This window comes from Carcharhinus amblyrhynchos, chromosome 10 (genome assembly GCF_965287045.1).
Source record: "Carcharhinus amblyrhynchos chromosome 10, sCarAmb.v2.hapA, whole genome shotgun sequence".
Classification (NCBI taxonomy): domain Eukaryota; kingdom Metazoa; phylum Chordata; class Chondrichthyes; order Carcharhiniformes; family Carcharhinidae; genus Carcharhinus; species Carcharhinus amblyrhynchos.
In genome coordinates this window covers 35,786,237-35,803,349 of record NC_137333.1, presented here as the reverse complement: position 1 = coordinate 35,803,349, position 17,113 = coordinate 35,786,237, and the positions used below count along the sequence as shown (strand labels likewise).

At 38.8% G+C, this 17,113-nt stretch overlaps 1 protein-coding gene across 1 annotated transcript in view; it reads left to right on the top strand.

Annotated features, from left to right (window-relative positions):
* The window catches only part of efnb2a (ephrin-B2a), a 61,896-nt gene extending 46,272 nt beyond the window's left edge, over positions 1-15,624 (top strand). Inside the window, exons 3-5 of the mRNA XM_080196883.1 lie at positions 5,371-5,463; positions 7,003-7,101; positions 12,288-15,624. Of these exons, the coding sequence (XP_080053009.1) occupies positions 5,371-5,463; positions 7,003-7,101; positions 12,288-12,691 (596 nt within the window). The 3' untranslated portion in view covers positions 12,692-15,624. The remainder of the gene's footprint in view (positions 1-5,370; positions 5,464-7,002; positions 7,102-12,287) is intronic.
* The last annotated feature ends 1,489 nt before the right edge of the window (positions 15,625-17,113 follow it).

Here is a 17,113-nt window from a genome sequence, read left to right as displayed (position 1 = left end):
TTATTTTAGGGGAGAGTGAGAACCTCTTTGCTGCATTTCAGCCAGTGTTGTCTCTAAAACACTACTAAAATCTTTGAGTTCTGGCCTCTTATAATTGGCAGGGCCAATACTGAATTCACAAAGGCAAATGCACCTTGGATTGAACTGTTAAATTGTGAGGAAATGGGGGCAAGGCTTAAGGCTGCATATTGTGTGAACTACCAGCAGCAGGTAGAATACCGTGGCTGATCTGGGTCAAGATGAAAAAGTCAACGCATTAGTGGCTTTGCCTTCTATTGATGAGATACTGGAGGAAGAAGCAGGGCTGAATCTGCTATTCCTGTTCGAGCTCTGATAACTGGCAGTGAATACGACACTATCGGCACAAATCCAACAGCTTAATTCATCATGTGATTAAAGCAAAGCAATGTTACTGACCTGATAGACCAGAGATGGCTGAGACCATGCTCTATATGAAGTACAGTCAGTCCCTGGAGAAGCAGCGTAATAATGATCAAATGAAGACATATTAAAATGTAATATAACTTCCCTTCCGTTGAGCTTTGGGAAAATATCAAATCCAGAAGCGGCACTTGTGTAAGTGCATTCAGCTTCTACTCATTAATTCATGTCATCAGCCTATTTTTAAACTTGTGCACAATTTTGATGATAGCCTTGTAACAGTGGCTATAGTCCTTGCTATTTTTGACAGGTGCCACAGCTAGATAAACATTATGAAGCCAATAGTGACATTGTTCTCCTTGGAATTGTGGTGCAAATCATTCTATCCCCAACTCTATCCTCACCATTCTGAATATAAATCTCTATTCCTTTCCATCAAGGTTGTTATTAGATCCTTGTGTGTACGAGCACCACCATCATAGGGAGATATAAAGTGAAAACATAGCACGCACTAGCAAAAACAAGGTATAGCTGCTTTCAGTTTAGGTTACTTTGGCAACCTTTGAAAGCCATGCATTAGTCTGATGGTGTATGCTGGTTTAATGCAGTCGTGACTCAGACAGGAAAGATGCTGTTGTATGCCTGATCTATTGACTGTCAGATTATCTTCACTCAATGTTGCAAGTTATTGTCATTCAATATTTGTTTGGACTAAAATAACAGTCAGATTTTGATATATTGATTAAAAACATGGAGTAGGCAGTAACCTGCTCTGCAAATGTAGCATTTCTAGCTCCTCAGCACCATTTTCCTTATACAAAGCTGTTGAGATTTAGCTGGATGAGCAGGCAGAACTCTCAACCTGAAAATCTTCCATCCAGCACTTTTTCCAAATTCTGTATTGCAGAAACAATGAGAAATTATTTTGAGATTTTATTATTACTGCAAGGTAGCACTCAGCTGTCATTTACAGCTGATGGATAGAGGCTCAAGTTTCCCATAATCCTACACAGACCACTCATGGAATTAAGCAGTTCCAGGACATACAATCAAATGCTAGTTTCAGTTTATTTTGACTGCAAGAAGGTGCAGTGCTGTTCCCTGTGAAATATGGATTCGCCTTGAGAAGCTAATGATTTTTTCTCAAGCCACTCCAGTGTCACATTTTACCCTGTAGAATAGGACGCAATATGAACTTGTTGGCACTTAGAAGCCAAAACCACAGAGGGTTAATTTACAATATTTGTTTTCAAAGCTGTTTTTCAAACAACATGTTGTGTTACACAGTTAACCTGGGAGGCGGTTTGCTGTTGAAAGGTGTTTTCAAGTTGAGAAACAAAACTTCAAAAAAGGCAGAGGTAGGGGGTGATGCAGTCGGTGTGTGCTTAGCGATCAACCTCCTACAGCTGCAGTCTATCGAGAATACTTTGCAGTTGCTCTTGTGTTTGACTTACACACACAGCTTTCAACAGGTACTAATGACATGAAGCTCTGGCATCCTGAGCATCACCAGCTGATTTGTCTCTTTTAGTAAGCATAAAGTGCAGGTTTGCAGTGGGAAGCTTTGCTTACAGCTTGACCTTGTGCAGCTGGAGGTGTGAGGTGATAGCTTGACAGCCCCTATGAATGTTTCAAATAATTTCCTCAAGCATCCTTGGCTAATTGTCAGATTAATTATGTGGATTGGGTTGTGATGTGGCTCCAGCAAGGACTCAGACTAACTTCAGCCAACAGTCTCTTTATTCTTTATCCAACATGAGTTTTGAATTCATTATGGATTCCATCCGCATTCCCTCCCCCCCCCAACTCCCACCCTAGAAATTTCATGGGGAAAATGCATTGAGAAACTAGACATCATCTGAAGCAAACTTCACGGATCCTTTGAGATTGTTGAATGTAGAATTGTTCATTTTTTTTGTCACTTGACCTCAAAAACATGCCAAATTATGCTGCACTTTCTACCAATAATTCTTTCATACATTTTAAATAGAGTGCAATCAAGCAATCTTGCCAAGGTGGTTACTTTGCATACTGGCAGCCTGAGCAAAGCACAGTTGTGTTTCTCTGCCCGATCCCATTTCACAGCCAACGCATGGTAACTAATTGAGATGACAGGCTTTAGGTTGTGTCTGTGACGCCAACTAGGATGAAGGGAGGAGGGACAGGTTGGATTAAGGAGGGGGTTTGGGGCAGGCTGAATGATAGTGGCGAGTGAAGCAAAACTATGGCTTCCAGAATTAACTTGTATCAATAACCTACAAGCATTTAAATGTATTTGTCTGAAATTTGGTGGAGATGGTAACAATTTAACCTGGCGGATGCCTGCATGGAAAGTAATTTTAGTCAGGCCTGTTAACTGTTTGCATGCAAGTATTCCAAAATAATTTGGTGATCAGTATATGCAGAATAATTAGATATGTGAAGGGTACATCAAAGCCCAATATAAAATAATTAAGCACTGTAACTGTTTTTAATTGTGTTCTTTCATTTTTATATTTGTTGTAACTGTTGCCCCTTACATTCTTCTATACTGCCAAGAAGGCTCCCATTTGTCCCAGTTTATGGGAAAATGATAAGTTTTCTTCATTAATTGTTAATTGAGCCTGGTCACATGCATATAGGTGCCCTCTCGTGGCTCAGTTCATTAGCTAACCTATGACAAATGGCCTCAGTTAGGAATTCACCCCATTCACCCTGCCATACCAACCTCATTACCTCCATGTTAAACTTAGTTTAATTTAACCTTTCACCTGCTTTTAACCTATAGTTGCCCCTTGATCTGCATTTCTTGGAATCTACATTTGGAAATTGGTGCTAGTGCCTCTACACCTCTTATCATTCTTAGAAAAATGAATCTAGCCTAATCACATAGCTTCAGTTGGCTTAGACATACATGTTCAATGTGACAATTGCCAACAATGTTCACAGGTGAACTCTTAACTAATTTATGACATTTGCTTGTCTACTTTGTAAATGGGCTAACAGCATTAAAATAATGCGATGTCATGGAAGTGTGCTAAACCTGCTAGCATTCAAAGGGAATTTCTAGGTCATAGTTTGTATTCTTCATATCACTGGTGTTCAGAAAAATGAGATGTTTGCATTGAAACAGGTAAAATTCTTATGGGGCTTGATAGGTTAAATGTTGAGAACATGCTTCCCCTGGCTGGGGAATTTAAAACATGGGGTCACGGTCTCAAACTAAAGGGTTGACAATTTAGGACTGAGATGAAGAGAATTTTCTTCATTCAAATGATTGTTGATTTTTTGAATTCTTTAGCCCAGAGAGCTATGAAAATTCACGTCAGATACATTTTTGGATACCAGTGGAATTAACGGACACAGGAGTGGTATAGGACAGTGAATTTGAGGTAGATTAGCCATAACCTTATTGAATAACGGAACAGGCTTGAAGGGCCATATTGCTGACTCTTCCTATTAATATATTTATAGAATGAACTGAGTTTTAATAAAGTCCTTGAAGGTGTTATTTGGGTGTATCCATGCAAGTGCACCCAAAGATAATTAAATCTTCCCTTATAATCCAAATAAAAAGAATTCTACTTCATTTTTTTAATTGTAATTTTTTGTTTGAACAGTGAGCCCTTCTAACACAGTGCTTTGAAGTTATTGTATTGGAAGGGAAATTAATTAGTTTAAATAGGTTCATTTATTAATCCAAAGTGTTCAGCGAGCTTGTAATTTCAACAGCATGCACTAATTCAGCAACCTCACATTGTCAGGTGCTTTTCCTGCCACTCTAGGCTCAATGGTATTTTCAGCACTGTTTCCATTAAAAAATGTCAAAACTGTGATTTTGTCTGCTCTACAAGTAAACAGAAGACCCTGCAGCACTACCTGAAGAAGAGCAGGAGTGTTTTCCTCAGTGTCTTGGCAAACATTTATATCTGGACCAATTTCACTAAAACAAATGATTTCGTTATTTACTTTATTGCTGTTTCTGGGAGCTTGCTGTGTACAAATTGGCTACCACATTACAACAGTGATTTTCATTTCAAAATTACTTTTGTGGCTGCAAAATGCTCTGGGACAATCTGAGATTGTGAAAAAGTGCAAATTATCTCTTCCTGTTTAAATGTCTTGCTTGAAAAAATGGATATGTAGAACACAAAATGAATATCAAATTCTTGTGCTATTTTGTAAAAAAAACTAATGAGGGAAATTTACTTCGGGATAATACATTTTATATTGTTTTATGTTTGTTATTCAAGCTTTGTAGTATTTGTTCCACCCCTTTTTATTTCTGTTCTGAGGTTTGTAGATAGTAAACTGAAGTCTGATCCTGTTTAAAAACCAACACTTCTTTTCCTAGGCCCCCAAATAGATTGATTTCTTATTTTTGATCAACAAACTGAAAGGGTCACGTTTCAATAAAGATTTACTTTGGTATCTGAATGTTTTTCAAATAACTAATATAGTCTTTGGAATTAGTTTTATTGCTTGGTTTCACCTGTCTAGCTATTGTAGGTGTACACCTGTAATCAAATGGCCAGGTGGAGTGGCAGATAACATCTTTATTAGCATTTCCAGAGCCCTGTGCTTGCTCTATGTTTGGGTGCAGTTTTAACAGTGATGTCCTTGGTGTTTTAGTCTAATAGGTCATAAAAACCGCTTCCAACATTGACGGGCCAGATTTACACACAAAATTGTTTCATGTTATTGATCTTTCCATCTAAAAGCTATATGTCTCCACAATTCTCCAAATCTGTTGATGTGGTGCCACATTACAGGCCTATTCTTAACCGTCTTTTAGAAGATTAGATTTCGATAGCTGATGGATTACTGTGTTATCTTAAGTGAATGGGGGAGGGGTAGGAAGTGGAAGTATTAAATAAAATGTTCCAATGTTCAGGTTTGTGAATGTAATTGTAATATGTAAACTAAAAGTGACTTTGTTTGAAAAATACAGGATTTCTGCAGATATTGGATTGAATTTTGACGATTATACCTTTTTGCATTTTTTTTCAGCAACATCAAATGGTACTTTGGAAGGGCTGGAAAATCGAGAAGGCGGTGTCTGCCAGACAAAAGCCATGAAGCTTATAATGAAAGTTGGACAAGGTAAGCACTATCTCATCTTTCCCAAAGACAAGAACAATCATCTCTTTTCTCCATTTAGCTACAAACTGTTCATAACCATTATGACAAGAGGCACAATGCAGTCTCTTCATTATTGTGAAAATATGCTGGCATCGGAAGTGAAGAGTACCCAATGCTTAATCGTTGTCCAGTAATGGTTCTGGAGTTTCTGAATCTGTCTGTTATAAAAGGATTAGGAGTGATCTGAAAGCTTGTTCTAAATTTGAATTGATATTTGCACTGTAAAATGAATTAAAATAATGTCCCTTCCTTTAGGCCAGTGAAACCAAGACATCAACTTAAGGCTACTGTGTTTTTAATTTCCGGAAAAAACACTTTACATTTTTCTGTTACGTGAAGATTTGAGAAATCAATTGAAGTTTTCAAATTAGAAGAATAGAAATTATACAATACAGACTTGCATTTATCTTTAACATGAAGCAGATATTGCTAGAGACTGGAGACTTATTTGATTAAATATTTTGAACGTAACTAAATAAGAAGATTACTTCTCCCTTTATAACATCACTAGTTTCTGGTAAATGGAAATTAATTCTGTTTCATCTAACACACTTTTAGTTTCTAAAAACAGTATGTGTTGACATTATAAATCTCCCTTACAGCTTGTATCATACACCTATGTTAGTGTAGTGTCCATTTAGCATTCAGTCAGCACCCACTATTCAATTGAATTACCACCGACAAAGTCTTTGCTTGATATTGGTTGGCTTCTCTATGGCTGTTCCAGATATTTGAGTGGTCAGCATTTAAAACTGCCTAGTACCTGCAGTCATGATCTGGAGATGCCGGCATTGGACTGGTGTAAACACAGTAAGAAGTCTCACAACACCACGTTAAACTCCAATAGGTTTATTTGGTAGCAAACGCCACTAGGTTTCAGACCACTGCTCCTTCAACACTCTGAAAACTAGTGGCATTTGCTACCAAATTAACCTGTTGGATTTTAACCTGACATTGTGAGGCTTCTTTCTAGTATTTGCAGTGCCATCAGGCTTAGTTTAGACCTAAGAAAGGGTCAATTTAAACGGTGATGATTGCTTCTCCCTCAGGGGTTGTGTATACAAGAGCATCTTAAAAAGATAAACCAAGCAGAACAGTGTTGCTACAAAAGTGAAAGTTTTAAATCACTTTGTTATCAGGTCAAATACATGTGCATTGCAATGAATTGCTTATCACCTCATTTTGCCAGGACAGAAAATGCACTCACATTTTGTTATCACTAGAAATTCTGCTGGTTCATTTGATTAAGTCCTAAGCTATAAATAAAGTTTTTTAAAAGAATATTACTGTTCATCAAAGTGACTTCCATAGTCTTAAGCCAGTAAAGCTAAAAGCAAACAGATTTCCTCCAATCATGGCACCTGGAGTCTGCAATACCTTAATGTGGGTTGCTTGAGAAGTAAAACATCAGTGTTGAGGGATGTTCCCCTTTGTCTGACTGAGGAAGGTATCTCAACGTTACGGTTTGTAATTGAAACAACCTTTTTAAAAACTTTTTAGATGCAAATTCTGTGGGAGGAAACGAAAAACCAACCAGCGCTCCTGAAAAAGGACGGGATGGCATCACAACCAAGCCCACCCAAAAGACCGAGAGTGAAGGTAACCATCTAGTAGAAGCTGATTATAAGGAAGATACCTCACCTGTGAGCTGGAGTTGTGGAACTTCTTCCATCTGCCTGAAAAGCCCATGTCATGTACAAGTGAAACATGAGGGTCATTGGCAAAAGTGAACAAATGGCAGGAGTCCTTTGTGGCGATTATGAGGAGCATGACTCCTGTTTGAGACTTAAGCGCATCTTTATACCATAAGATACAGGAGCAGAATTAGGCCATTTGGCCCATTGAGTACACTCCGCTATTCGATCATGGCTGATATGTTTCTCAACCCCATTCTCTCACCTTTTCCCCATAACCTTTGACCCCCTTACCAATCAAGAACCTATCTCTGTCTTAAATACTCTAAATGAACCAGCCTCCTCAGCCTTCTGTTGCAATGAATTCCACAGATCATCACCCTCTGACTGAAGAAATTCCTCCTCTCAGTTCTAAAGGGTTGTCCCTTTACTCTGATGCTGTGCCCTCGGATTCTAGTCTCTCCTACTAATGGAGACATCGTCTCCATGTCCACTCTATCCAGGCCTTTCAGTATTCAGTAGGTTTCAATGAGATTCCCCCTACCCCTCAGCCTTCTAAGCTCCATTGGGTACAGACCTAGAGTTCTCAAACACTTCTCATATGACAAGCCTTTCATTCCTCGGATCCTTCTCGTGAACCTCTTCTGGACCCTACGAGCCACAACTGTTCACTACTTAGTTTGGCTCAATTTTGCATGCATGTGAAGTGCTGCTCAAATGGGACATTTGCACTCTGGTTCAGGCTAATCAGTCCATCGTCAGTTACAGCCACACTTGTCTGCTGTTTCCCCATAGGCTTGCAAATGTTTCTATTTCAAGTATACATAAACATTCCTTTTGAAAGTTACTATTCAATCTACTTCCATCATTCTGTCGGGGAGTGCATTTCAGATCAGAGTTTGCTGTGGAAAAAAAATTCATCTCTTGATTCTGAAGATCTTACATCTGTGTCCTCTGGGTTACCCAGCCTCCTATGAGTGGAAACAGCTTCTCCTTATCTGTTGTGTCAAATTTCCTGATCATTTTGAGCATTCCTTATAAGTTTCCCCTTAACCTTCTGGGCTCTTAAGAAGAATAATGGCAGCTTCTCCAGTCTCTCCAGATAGCATGAGGGATTTCAGTTATCGTTTGGGCAAATCTCCTCTCCACCCTTTCCAAGGTCTTAACCTCCTTCTTAAAGTGTGCTACCCAGAATTTGATGCAATACTCCAGCTGAGGCTTAACTGGTGATTTATGAAGGTTTAGCATAACTAACTTACTTTTGCACTCAATGCTGCTATTTATAAAGCCAAGAAGTCAGCATGTTTTCTTAACAGATTTCTCAGCTGTCCTCCCACCTGCCAAAATTTGTGTATGTGAACACCCATCTCTTTCTGTTCCTGCACTGCACCAAAATCGTAACATCTATTTTACATTGCTTCTCCTCATTCTTTCTTGCAAAATGTCCCCACTTCTCTGCATTAAATTTCATGTGTCTACTCATTTCACCAGCCTGCCTATGTTCACCTGAAGTTGGCTACAATTTTACACAGTCAGCTACAGCGTTTGAAAATATACCTCCAATGTCTAAGTCATTATTATATATCAAAAAGAATGTATTGATCCACACTCATTTCCCTCCAGTTTGAAAAACAACCATTCATGATCGCTTTCTGCTTTCTGTCACTTAGCCAATTTTGTTTCCATGCTACCAGCATCCATGGGTTTTAGTTTTGCTAACAAGCCTATTATGCAGCGCTTTAACAAATAATTTTGAAAGTGTATATACATGTGTCTGTTTTCATCAACCCTCTTTTTATTTCATTGAAAGACCCAATCAAGTCTGGCAGACAGACTTTGCCTTTAACAAATCCGTGTTTGTTGTCATTTATTAACCTGTGTTTCTGTGGAAGTGTGTTACATAATCAACTGCCTAGGACAGTGACCCAGGTACTTAGTTATTTTAAATGCCTGTTTGTGGTCAATCCAAAAGGCTTCTTACTAAAAATCACCTGGTGCTTTTCAAACACACAACTTCACTCAAGTGAGGTAGCACTGTACAAAACATTCAGCTCTAAAGGATAAAATTAATGTACCATTGTGCAATAAGCAGTATAAACAGCAGTAAATTTAATGTTGTTCAATATTGTATCTTCAACAATCATTAACTAGGACCATGAAAAGTGACAAGAGTGTACCACATCACTCCTTTCACAAGGTAGCTGCAGTGTATTGTAAACTATTGTAGGCCGATCTTTTCACAGCACCCAGAACTCTGTCATAATTAGTGCCATTTTTTGCACTTGGGTCAGTTGTCTCTGCTACAGTTACTTCATTCTGATTGCCTGTTCTTGACAAACTCCTTTACTCCTAATCCTTTTAGATTTTCTGTCTTTCAGTGTTGCAGCAAAACGAGCAACCATGTTTGCAATATAGCTGCATTAAAATTAAAGAATGTAATGTCCTAATTTGCATCCTGGAGAGTTTAGGTGTTGAATAATTCCAGATGTTTGACAGATTGAGAGATTCTATGTACTGTGCTTTCAAGAGAGGAACACCTTTAATTTCTTCCTGTTCTTCTTCCTCCGTGTGTCAGACTAGCACTCAGCTGCAGCTTACAAGAATCAGTTTAATGTAAACATGATTGATTCCATCATTTCTATTAGCATGCCTTGCTTTGCCTCAGTTTCAGGAGTCTGTTACAGACCTGCTAAGTAGAATTTTTTCAGAAGGGTTCATGTTGCTGTCTCTGGCTGTCAGTTTTTTCAGCAGAAGGTGGCATGGCCATGGGTGTATATTACAATTTCTCAAAGCTGTGACTCCCCACAGGGATCTGTTTATTATTTCAAGAATTTAAATCCATGTTTCAGACCTGTGAGCTTGCTTTACCTCAGTGTGTCAGTAAATCAATCAACTTTTTAGATAAGGTAGTACCCTCTGTTTCTGTGAATGACCAGACTCCAGGCAGATTATTGATGAATTTAGTATCTGTATGAGTTTTATTTTTATTGTAGATCGAAAGTAGCCAAATACTTGAGGACGCGTCTCAGACTATAACTCTACCTTGGCAACATAAGTCCCCTTCTGCCCTGTAGCTCAGAAAATTAGCTCAGTTTCTGGGGTAATTGCATCATTCCAGCAAAGCGATTGTCTACTAGTAGCAGCGTTTGCTAACCGTGCTGCCCCCATGTGAGAAGCCTCATGATACCAAGTCACCAATTATTAACCAATAAATCTAATTGAATATTATTTTTAAATAAAATACTGGAAACCTGAAATAAAAGCAAAAAAAAATGCTGGAAATACTCAGCAGATCTGGCAACATCTGTGGAGAGAGAATTAAGACTAATGATTAAGGTCGATGATCTTTCCATCAGGAGACCTTTTCATCAGAAGGTTCAAATAGGTTCATTGGGTAGTACATCTAGTAGTCTGTTTACAAATTGAAATATTGCCATTTTGTCTCTCCAAGTCTATTTGACTAATACTATAGAGGTCATTAATGTTCTGTACTTCACAGAACTGAAGGCTGCAATTAACCCAGCAGCCAGTCTTTTGGCGAATAGAATTGCAGATTTCCACTGTGCTTTGTGCTCCCTTATTTCACTCCTGAATGGCCCAACTCTAACCTTAAGGCTATGCCCCCTTATTCCAGACTCCTCTATCATTTATCAGTCCTGTCGAGTCCTTTTATAATTTAAAACAACTTGGTTAGATCACTCCTCAGTTTTCCATATTCAAGAAAATACAGCCATTTCCTGTGGGACTCCTATTCTTCATCAATCTTTCATTAGTCTTAAAATCTTCTCAGAGCCAGAAGATTGCTTTTGTTTTCTCTCTTGTCCTTCTCAGTTAGGCTCTTCATCTAGTCTTTGCAGTAAACAGAAACTGTGGAACTTGCAGCCCACCAAAATAGAACATTCCCTGATTTCAGTGAAGCCAATGGTGAAGTGCAACAGATGTAAGCTTCTGGAAGAAGGTCGTCTGGTTACCAGCGCAACCCATTTGATGACACCAAGACATTTAAAGGAAGGGCAGATGGAGAAATTTCATTGTAAATAAATTCTCACTGAAGTAGAGAAGGAGCAGATCCAGCCTGACAGAGGAAATCCAGAGAAGTGGATTTACAAAGATCGAACCTCAATACTGGCTATAAAGTTTTGATTCACAAAGGAAAAATGGCCATGTAAATTAATTTTATGGTCAGTCGGATTTGAAATTGCAAGCTAGATAAATACAGCAAGGCTTCTGAGTTTAAAAAAAAACGCTTGAAAACACAGTCTTGTTCCTGAATGAATAGTCTGGCTTGTTTATCAGCATGTGGAATGACTAATACGTTCAGCACCAGCAGCAAAGGGGCTGCAGCTAGTCAGACAGTATGACTAGGGACAATTGTCTTAAGGATTTACATTTTCTTACTCTTACCATACTGCCTCAGGCAAGCCTGCATCTGTTTCAAGTGAAGCTGTCAGCTCCATTTTTTTGCTACCGACTGATGAAGATTTATTAATAAAAGAAAGGGTCCAGGGATAATATGGCGTATGTTATTTTAAATATTCATTACTGACCACTAGTCCTATTTGGATAATCAATAGATAAGCTCATTTCCTTAAGTCTATTGTTTTTGAAGACCAAAGTCTCTTTGTTTTGATGGTCTGCTAAATCAATTGTTAAAAGAAATACTTTGTGCATTAATTTAGCAGTTACTTAATGATTATATATCGGATGGGATTTCCCTGTCTCGCCGGTGTCAACAGGATTTCCCATTGTTCGCACCTTCTGCCACCAGGAAACCTGCAGCAGTGGTGGAAGTTGGGGGGTGGAGGGGGGGTCACTATCAGCGAGACCTGAGGATTCCACCAACAGCAATGGTCAGCAAATCCTGCCAGTGATCTTTGCAAGCTCTTCCTCCTTCAACAACTTGTTTAACAGCAGAATCACCAAACCTGCCTCATCACACAGATTGCTGGTTTGTTGCTTTAAATAATAACAAAATGGATGCCCTGAAATATTTGGAAACACGGAGACTGCAACTTTGATTATTTTTCGACAGTCAAAGTTTTATTTAACAACATTTAATCCTAGGAATGAAATTATAATTCTGAGAGATGATTTAAAAAAAAAACTTTTGTTGTGAGCCAAATTATTCAAACAGTTCTTCTTTGCTTTCAGGTGGGACGCACTCTTTGAGTAAACCTTCAACTGCACCCAGGGACCCGGACCAGGGCAGATTCCTCAGCCACGACGTGGCTTTATTTGCAGGCATTGGATCGGGCTGTGTAATCTTCATCATCATCATCATCATGTTGGTGGTCCTGCTGTTAAAGTATAAGAGGCGGCACAGAAAGCATTCCCCGCAGCACACCACCACTCTGTCTCTTAGCACACTGGCCACCCCCAAACGGGGAGGCAACAACAATGGCTCTGAACCCAGTGACATTATCATTCCATTAAGGACTGCAGACAGCGCCTTCTGTCCTCACTATGAAAAAGTCAGTGGAGACTACGGACATCCTGTGTATATAGTTCAGGAGATGCCGCCACAGAGCCCAGCGAATATATACTACAAAGTCTGAGCTGTCAGAAACTGAGGGATCCTGAAGAAAATTCTTGGCCTGTTGCATACCTGGGTCTTCTGCTGAAATTAGTGGTGACTTTACTTTGCACCAGGATTGACTTTAAATATGTAGGAGAATTAAAGGGGAAAATGAAAGCTTTGCAGGAAATTCAGCTGAAGAGAAAGTTGGTTAGTATGTATGGTCTGTGTAGGAATCTGCTTACAATAAAATAACAGGAGCAGCAAGCTGGAGAAAAGTTGAGTCAGGGACTCAACCAAACTGTTCCACCTTTTACTCTGACCATTAATTTCTGGACCATATGCTCCAAACATACCAGGAAGCAAGAGGCAAAGGGATGTTTGAACTATCTATCACTGTATTTATAACTAGTAACATTTTAAGCTTTGGATATTCAGCAATAGAAAATAGTCAGTCTCCACTTTCCCTGGACTGTTGTTATCTTTTATAATAACCGGATTTCATAAATCCACCTCTGTCTTTGTTCGGTGCTTTTGATTTTTATTCCCTCTTATTGTTTTCCTGTTACCAGTATTACTTGTTAACCTGAAGGCCACTTTGCCTTCAAACACAATCACTGTAACATCAGGAAACTTCTCGAACGTACCACGACATTAACTTGAATCAAACATCCTAGTCACCAGTGGTAGTATTCGCAAAAGCAGCCAAATATAATCAGTCATCCAAAAGATGATAAATCCTGTCCACGTACATGCAGAAATCCTTCCAGTCATACATAGCACACATTAGTAATGAACAGGAGACAAAGGAGTTCATCTGTGACATTTAACTGCATTCGCAGTTGTATGCTGCTGCCTTTTTGAATCTGAAAGTGTAGAGATATAGATTATTTAGGGAGCATTTTGGTACTAAAAGTTCCATTATGTAGACTGGTAGACATGGTGACAAGCACAGTGCTGTAGGGCTGCACTTTAAATGAGCTAAAATAATTATTATGAGCAAAACTGAACTAGAGAGAGAAAAATGAAAGGCCTCCATCTGCGTGGTGCTTTGAGATATTAAAGGGAAGGGTGCACATCAGTGAAAAGACACTAGTGGGCCAGGGATGATGTTTTTCAAGAACAGTGGTACAGACAGACTGAGGAAATAAATTGCCTTACAGTTTGCTTTGTATGAATAGACTGTGGAGCAGTCTCCATATTACATGGTACAGCTTCTCTTACTGTTGCTGCCAACTTCAATGACCTTTAAGGCCTTACCCTTGAATTACTCTTGAGACAAAAAAAATCAAATACTCTACCTAAAATAGGGAAAGAAGAAGAAGGAACTGAAAGATCAGATAGCAGACATGGAGAGCAGAATAATGCGGGCCAATTTTTGTAGTCAGAACTGCTCAGTAAGAATGCACAGTCAGCAGATGAAGATCATTTGAATATTAGACTATCTGGATGGTCATAACATTGCCACAAAATGTTTGGACACTTGCCTCTGGGAATGGAATCATGTTTCTATAAATAACAAATAAAAATAGAATCTTCTTAAGACTTGTAAAATAACATAAGCTGAGAAATCTCTTCTGCTTTATATTTCCAAGAACTGAAGGGCTTTTCAGCCTTGATCTATTCAGTTAACACACAGGCCTAATTTTTAGAAAATATTTTTCTTCAATTAATATTAAACAGTAGTAGCCTGGCACTGGGAATGTCTTTTTCATTCCTGTGGTGACTTGCAGGCTGTGTTATTAGTTACTGCGTGGCCCTGTCCAAACTGTGATATCATGTAGTTTAAAATTCAAAGGATGTGCTGTGTGAAAAGACTGGGCTCAGGCATCCCAAAAGGGAACCCACAGAATGGTTGCCCAGCCTAATCCTTGAGCCTGAAAATTACATTGGCGACAAAAGTGAAACACTTTGCATGTACTTAGATCGTTGCCACGGCAATGAAGTACATTATATGTGCATCTGATTTTCCGCTATTTCCATGTAAAGTGTGCTTTTTGTAGGCCTTCGGGACAAGAGACATATTAGCAGAAACACTTCTCAGTTATAGGAGATTTTGTTTGTTCTTTATGAAATACTTTATGGGTATTCTATGCCTGGCCTTTTTTTCTTTCATTTTAAACCAGATTCTGAAAACAGCAGGTGAATTTCCAATTTCAAAAAAAAAGTCCAACGTGAAAGATTGATGGGATTTCTGGTTTATGAAAGGTGCAGTGGTTGTGTGTCCAGTGTAGAGTAGGGCACTTTACACTGACCCCATATAGTTTGTCTTACTCGCCCCCTCCCCACCAAGAGAATGCCACTGTAACTGTCTTGCAGACACATTCATCCCTATCACCTGGTTTTAGAATTTGCACCACACAGTAAACTGATGCTAGTTGTGAAGCTGTAAATATGTGGAATATTTTAATGTATAACGATTTGGGCAGGGAGGGAGGGGAGAGTTAAAATAGCCTTATTCACCTTTTTAGCAACAGAAGTTCACAGCAGAGCATGACTTAATTTTCCTTAAAGTAAAATGTTTGTGTAAATAGAAGATTTTTTTTAAACAAATTCTAAGGAGGATGTTTTGTATAAAATCTGAATTTTTTGCAATGTATTTTTAGCTATAGCTTGTTTCCAAGGCAGTGTCATTCCCCTTTTGCACTGTTTAAAAATGGAGAAAAAAGAACATTGGTAAGGTTACCAAATTGACCGCTGCATATTTGTGCCATGAATATTTATTTAATTGTTTCTTTGTCCAGTTTGTACACACAGTATTATGCTTGCTTTATAAATATTGAATGTTGCTTTCTCCTCATCTTTTCCCTTTTCCGTCTGCTTTTTCAACCATTTTCTTTTTTGGAGCAGATTTAATTTTCACCTTCACTCCCCCGCAGTCCAAGGAAAAGCGAACAAAATTAAAATCACATTCCATAAGTCTGTTACAAACTGAAATTGTTTTTAAATAAAAGACTTTTTTTCCTATGGAAATTTGCCTGGGGTTCAATTTTTTTCTTCCTTCCTTCTACTTCCTGAAATCTAGCAAAAACAAAGGTCTTTTAAAATGGCTCATTACGTTTCGAATAAAATGCAGGAGATTGAATTATGAAGTTGTGTTTTCAGTGCCCTTGGGTCAAAGAGGGAAAATTCAGCCAGAGTTCCCCTTTCTGGTTGCTAATGTGTCGAAAGTGTACTTGCAAATCAGGTGAGGAGGAGATTGGCTTGTCTCTAACACCCACTCCTCACTCAGTGCCTCTTGATACTTGCTGTCAAGGCTCATGAATACAAGTTGCATTTGTATAATGCTTTTAACATCAAAAAATATGCTTGAAAGAGACTTGATCAGTAACACAAATTGGACACTGAATCAAAGAAAGGAAGGGGTGACCAAGAACTTGGTCAAAGCGGTGGACCTTAAGGAGGATCCAAAAGGAGGACAACGGCAGAAACATTTATCAAAGGAATTCCAGTGTTTGGGGCTTAAAAGATTGAAAAGCTGAGCTGGGAAGATAATTAATAATTAGAACATTTCCCAGCATGAGAGTCAGCAGAGCAAATTCTTTAATTCTTCCTGACACTGTTCCATTTCCATGAAAAGAGAAATAATTGTGAGTATTTCTCCTAGTTTTCCAATTAAGTCAAATGGATAAAAATTGCTGCAGGCACACCCAAATTTCTCATGATTTCCCAGCATGTGCTGTTCTGAAGAAGAACATTAATCCGGAAAAGGAGGGTTAAAAAAAATTTTTGTTTATGCAGGGCCTCACTGAACATGTCCTTCACTTGTACCTTCTGTCTGGAGGTATGTGACTTGTGGAGTGTTCCACAATTTGAGATTTGTGAGGATGTAGCGAGTAGAATGTTCAAGTCTCACTTGGGAATTTGATGGCAACAGAAGATGTGTCAATTACTAGTCCAATAACTAGGTTGATTATCAACCTGAAGATCCTTCCACTGCCTGTGGCAGGCAGAAACATTGGGAATTTCCTGGTCAGCCTGAACCCGCAGAAGGCAATGGCAAACTACTGCAGTGCTTTGCCAAGCATCATCATGCACCAACACATTGAAGTCCGTGGTCGTCAACAACCTGTTAGGGCATAGTACCTGAAGCGAGAGGAGAAAGCTAGTAAAGTAGATAAATGGAAACCCGTAGATTTGGAATTCCAAAAGGCACTTGATAAAATGCCACATAAACATTTAATATGTACGATAAGGGCTTATGGGTTTTGGGATAACATAGTAGCAAAGTTGGAGGATTAGTGAACAGACAAGAAGCGAGGTATAGGGATAAATGAAAATTTTTCAAGTTGGAGGGCTATAACTATCAGGAGTGCAACAAAGAACAGAACTGTGGCCTTAGCTACTTACACTTAATATTAATGACAGATGGAGATTCAGAGATTTTTGCATCTGAGGTTTCTGATGCTATCAAGCTGGGTGGAATGTAAGCTGTGAGGAGGACACAAAGGCTGCAAAGAAA